The following is a 6,000-nucleotide window of genomic DNA, read 5'->3' as shown; positions in this document are numbered from 1 at the left end:
ACTCAGTCCTTCCCTCGAGGCAGAGAATAAACATGAATAAATCTGACAGTGATCAGCAAGCATTATAAGGAACATAAAGCAGAGTGATGGGGTGGATAGAGAGGAGAGCAGGAAACGGAGGCTGCTTTGGGGGTGGGGGGCAGAATATTCATGTGGCTTCCCCAAGGAGGTGGCATGCAGTCTGAGATGTGAATGAAAGGAGTTGCATCTCTGTGAATCTGGGGGAGGAGGCACCAGGCAGCAGCAATGACACATGCAAAGGTCCTGGGGCAGGAAACAGCTTGGTGTGGTCAGGAGACAAAAGCACACCCAGGGTAGCCAGGGCAGCCAGTGGTATGTCTAGACCTGGGATTTTATTCTGTGTGCGCTGGAAGCCCCTGGAGAGCCTTAATTAGCACAGGGCAGTGGCGTGAACTGAAGGAGCAGCAGAGAGAGAGCCAGAGTTCACGTCCACTGGTTTTATTCTCTTTCACATGTTCTCCACAAGACACTTCACTTCCTTTCTTTAGAACCATAATCCCCTTGGTTGACTTTAATAACCAGCAGGAACATTTTTCAGGCTGTTTAATTTTATTAAAAGATTGAAATTTGATGATAAATGGCAGTATGGCTGCCTCAAGCCTCGGATACAAGACTTGCTCAGCCGTGGACATGTCCCCACCACCCACCCTCATCCCCACCAGGAACACAGACACACACAACCCCCACCGTGATGCAGTCTGAGACTGTAAATAATCTAATTATTTCTTGTACTTTGGTAAATATGCCAGGAACACTCATAGCTCTCTGAGACCTATAGAGAATATTAACTTGGTGGGTTTTTTTTTTTTTTTTTTTTTAAAGAATGGGTAGATAAGTTAGCAATTTCAGCGGACTGATTGAACCCCACACTGTCGAACAGAGGACAAGGGCCTCCCTCTGAAAGCATCATTAGCCTCACAGACAATTGTTCAAGATCTTCGATAAGAGCCAGAGATAGATAGGATTCTAGGATTGGGGCAGAGGAAGGAGGGCGTGACTCATCAGCACAGCGTCCCGGAAACCCTTGAGCCCACCAGGAGGCCAGTTAATTTCGCGGTGTACAGACGAGACTCTGGGAACACAGGCAGGGTCCCTGGAGAGGCACAGCCTGTCCCCACCGCGATGACAGCTCTCTCTGAACTGAGAGCATGGGCACAGCAGCACTGCAGCGGGCAGACTGGGCACGGTGTGGCTCTCCACCACTTCCTCCAGACACTGCTGGGCAGACCAGTGACCCTTGGATGGTCCCAGAGATGCACCGGAGGTTTCTCTCCCTCCTTGTCAGCCAAGCACAGGGAATCTTGAAAACAGAGGATGCCAGTGCAGGCCTAATTACAGAGCACGTTAGTGTTACCACTGTCATTAGTATTAATTACTTTCCAAAGGCTGGAAACACTGCTTTCCTCCCAAGACCTGGCCCCAGCCACTAGCTCCACGCACTGGCGAACGGGGTGGGCAAGGGAGGCCGAGCTTCTAGGCTCAGATGGGGCCGCCTTCATTTGCTCGCTGGCCCAGGAGGGCTAGATTTCTCTGCACACGCTGTTGACAGCTTGAGGCCTGACTCGCAGAAGCACAGGCAGGTTCAGACAAACACCAGCAGTCACAACTTGAGAAAGCTGAGTTGCCCCCAAAGAGAGACGAGCCCCTGCCGGCGAGCTGAGATGTGCCGAAAGCCTGAAGCAGCATCTTTAATTCATGGCTTGGTTTTGAGTTGGTATTGCTAAATGCAAATTAATAATCTTTAAACAGCAACCCACAGACTCAGGAGAACTGTGGCAGCATGCACGTGGAGAACTGTGTTCCTAGTTCACTGAATCCTGGGGCTCCAGGAGAGAACTGGGGCGCCATCGGGCAGGCAGATAGGCGTGGTCCACTCCTCGGACTACCCAGGAAAATCAGAGTGAGCGTGTAGAAACTCGGAGCAGGTGACTTTGCTGCCAGGCCTGAGTCTGGTCATGACTTAAGTTGCTGGCCGTGGTGCAGACCCTGCAGGTGCTGAGCTGACGCAGCCAGGCTGTGTCACTGTCCAGGACAGTCATGGGTGTAGGAGTCTACGGCCAGGAGGGAGTCCATGGGCCAGACGAGTGTTCTGAGGCACCGTCTGGAAGCATATACCGATTTCACAACCACTGGAGTAAGGCCGGCCTGAGAACCAGGAGTAGGACGGGGAGAGGGGCCACGTGGGGACATGGCGTCCCACCACGGACAGGTGTCTGCAGCTGAGCCCCGTGCTGCGGGGAGAAGCCCCAGGCCACGCTGTCACAGAGCACCAGGGGCGCTTGATAGGATGTGGGCCGCTTCTCCGGGGTGTCGGGACTCGAGCCATCGGTGGGCCTTTGTCCGATGAAGAGCAGGCTTTGCCCGAGCGGGTCCCGTTCCATCCTGAAGAGCTCATACTCCACGTGGGGCAGCCTGATGCCGAGCGGCAGACACCCATTGGTGGCTGTGATGTCCCGCTCGGCTCCCAGGGCCCAAGCCCCCGGGCCCCCGCAGCTGCTCGGCTCAGAGAAATTGAGCATGGCCGTGGTGACCTGGTCCATGGGGGTGACGCGGGCCCTGGTGACCTGAAACACCAGCTCGGTACCACCTCGAACCTTGGCGGATGGCGTGCCCTTGGTGTAGCGGCCGGCCGCGTAGACAGTGAAGGTGGGCTGCCGGCAGGTGGGGTCTGAGAAGTGGTGGTAATACCCTTCCCAGGAGCGGTTGTGCCCGTGGAAGGTGAAGAGCCTGGTGAGGAAGAGCACGGCGGGGCGCACCTCACACCCAGGGCTGACCCAGCGGCCGCCCAGGCGCAGAGGCAGGGCCACCTGGGGGGGCAGCACGGGCGGGTGGTGCTCATCAGAGCGGGCGATGAGGCTGCAGGCTGGACAGGGGTGGGCATGGTGCTGGCGGAGACAAAGGGGAAGAGGGTGATGTCAGAGGTGGGGTACCAGGGAGCGCCTGGAGTGGGCTGGCTCGCCATCCCGCCCCCCACACCCATCACTTCCTTCATTCCCGCCTCCAGCCCCATGGTCACTTTACTCTTCTCGGACCTCTGTCAGCTCCTCCATCCTCTAGGCCTTTGCATCTGCTGTTGCTTCTACCTGGAACCCACCTTCCCCTCTGCCTCGGCACGTGGCAGGACTGCCCTCTTCCCAACCTCTAAGTCTCAGCTCAGAGCCCGGCCTCAGAGAGACCTCTTCTGACCTCGCCTTGGACGGTGGCCCTCAGAGATGCATCATCCCCTCTTTCCTCTTCTCTCCGCCCCTCCCGCTTCATTGGACAGTAAGCTCCAGAAAGCCAGACTGTCTTTCCCTGGCTGTTCCACCCCCCAGCCGAGCAAGGTTCCTGATCACAGCAGGTGTATTGGGTGAAGGAAGGAAGGAGAGATGGAACTTGTGTCCTGGGATTTGAAAGGAGGTGTCCTTTCTCACACCCGGCCTGCTTGGTCCTGAAATTTGACCATGAACGTTTACTTCTTCTTGCCTGTAGTTACTCCCTTCACTCCCAACTCATTCTTTGTTAGGTGCTTCCTAAGGAGCCAGGAGCTGTGCTGAGTGCTTTCCAGGTGCTGTTAACTTTAGAGCCGCTAAAATTCTCATGCTCTCAGAACCCGCCTGCTGAGGGTCTGTGCTGAGGTGTGGCTGAAAAGTTGGCAAAGCGATGAGACACAAAGATGTCCATCCCTGTGTTGTTTAGCACTGGAAGCCCAGCCCCTAGTGCAGTCAGGTGAGGTCACAGTCCTCAGGTGCCTGAGGCTGTGGATTTGTTTTCCTCTTGCTTTGGCCTTACTTACAGTTGCCTCTGCCTTATAAATTCTCATGGGTTGGGTTTACAGTAAAACACGTCAACAGGAAGCAGATGCTGAACCAAATTGCGTGGGAGGAGTCTTCTGATTTTTGGAGTGAAAAAGCTCAGTCCAGGCCAAGAAGAAACAAGATACTGACTTCTTTTTTTTTTTTAAGGGAGCTGCTGCCCAGGATTTAGTTGAGAGGATCCTTCTGAAAGGTAAATGTCCTGGAACAGCCTATTGTCAAAGCAAGCATCTTTAGCTTTAGCTGCTCCAGAAGGAGACTCAGGGCCAAGGGTACACAACAGGGCCGGGAAGGGAAATGCTTCTTGAGGGTCCAGCTGGGAAAACAGATCCAATTTTTCTTGCCAAAAAAAAACATATTTCCACAGATTGCTGCTGGGTGAGTCTCATGCCAAACAAGGGGCATTTGGGAGTTCTGGTTTAGAAAGGAAATATTGGATGAGTGAAAACTTTTTTTTTCTATTTTGGATTGCTACATTATAAGCTCTACTTATTTATTTCTATGATGAACCTACACTTGCCCAGAATTCCATTTCTATCATACAGAAAATGATATTCTTTCTGTTTTGGGGGATTTTGACCCAGAGGGCCTGAAAGCACTTGGCAATGCTAAATAAATGGATACAGAAACATTTGTAACAAAGAAGCAAGAAAGCTGGATAGTTAGCTGGAGTGCTGGTAATTGGAATGCTGGCTGATAAGAGTCTCCTCTAATTTAGGCATTTTAACCCACATTCCAATTCCAATTGTTGTTACACTAATGTGTATTGACAGGACATAATGTGTTATATCAAAATAATCTCTGGGCTGCCTTTCTCCCTCAAAAAATATCTTCTGCATACAGGCTATCTGGGGATGCTGGCTGGTGATCTGGGGCAACCAGTCTTCTGCAATGGCAGAAACAAATGGAGAACAAGCAAGACTGGAAAGTGAGAGAGGGAGAGACAAAGCATCTCCTTCTCCGATGCTCGGGAAGAGGGTGGAAGGAAATATCCATCTCCCTCAAAAAAACCTTCCCGGGCATCACTGTGCACAGGTCCGGAGTTGCATGTGTTAATACACAAGACCCCGGCCAGCAGAATTCACACTTGTGTGCAAGCCAAACTCCTGATTTAAGCTTGTTCCATAAAGTTATACTAACAACACAGAACAGTTTCTAATTAACCCCTAGAGGTGACACCAGCCTTAGATGATTTTGGTCAATTAGGACTCTATATCCAGTCAATGAATTTGGGGATCAAATTGGCTTTAAATTAACTTCTAAAAATGTTCATATTTACCATCTGGTTTGGGTTGTGGGCAAGGCTTGGGACCCAGAGAGCTTAAGGTAATGACTAATTTGTTACTTGGGAGTTTATCTGCAGTGCATCCATCTTTGAAATTATCTTCCTTTTTCTTTTTCTATGGGGAGCAGGGCAGTTGGTGAGAAGACATTTAATTTAACGTCTGCACATCTGGCCTGCCGGCCCAGGCTCATATGCACGTGTGTCCTGCTTAGCAATTACACTGCAGGTTGCACGGGTACCTTGGGTGGTCAGGCAGCAGAAGGGCAAGAGTGTGTGGCCCCAGGGACGGTGTCGTCCTCCGTGCCTTGGGGTCTTCTCTCTGTGTCCGGAGCACATTGCCCTCCTAATGAGGTGATGGGTGCCGGTAATCACCCCACCGCCAGCACTTTCTCTGCTCTGAGAAGGATGGACATCAGAGAGGCCTGGAACATTGGCTGACAAACAGAGAATTGTTTCGAGGTCATGAAAAGAACTCGGGCTGATTTTCTGATTGTGAGAACTTCTTATTGTGCTTCCTCCCAGATCCTGAGTTGGGAGGAGGGAAGAGGGAGAAGGAGAGAGAGCAGAGGGTGCCCCCCGCCTCCCCCCAACCCATACACGGTGGATCCTTCGCCTCATTTGATTTAATTCCTTAAGTGTCTAGTATACAGCAGGCACTCAATATCCACTGAATGTGTGAGGGTTGCCTGTGGGTTCAAAAATCACTTGATAAGGATGCCTGAACGATTTTCACTTTTGAAAAATATCCCTTGGTTATCTCTTACAGACATTCTTAACCCACCAGCCTAACCTTGAGTTCGTTTTTACTAACCTCAACCTAAACTCAAAAGAATTAAAAATTCTTCTAATTGTGAGAGTGGGCAGCAAACTCCTGTAGCCCTGTGGCTTCAGTGCCCCCCA

The 6,000-nt window shown here is 51.6% G+C and overlaps 1 protein-coding gene across 2 annotated transcripts in view; it reads right to left on the bottom strand.

Annotated features, from left to right (window-relative positions):
- Nucleotides 1-551: 551 nt before the first annotated feature.
- APCDD1L (APC down-regulated 1 like) overlaps nt 552-6,000 on the bottom strand; it is a 47,115-nt gene continuing 41,666 nt past the window's right edge. For both annotated transcript variants that reach the window (XM_043479363.1, XM_043479364.1), the window contains one exon: nt 552-2,906. In XM_043479363.1, the coding sequence (XP_043335298.1) occupies nt 2,142-2,906 (765 nt within the window). In that variant the 3' untranslated portion in view covers nt 552-2,141. The remainder of the gene's footprint in view (nt 2,907-6,000) is intronic.

The sequence above is a fragment of the Cervus canadensis genome, chromosome 10 (assembly GCF_019320065.1).
Source record: "Cervus canadensis isolate Bull #8, Minnesota chromosome 10, ASM1932006v1, whole genome shotgun sequence".
Lineage (NCBI taxonomy): Eukaryota > Metazoa > Chordata > Mammalia > Artiodactyla > Cervidae > Cervus > Cervus canadensis.
This window is presented reverse-complemented; position numbering and strand designations above follow the sequence as displayed.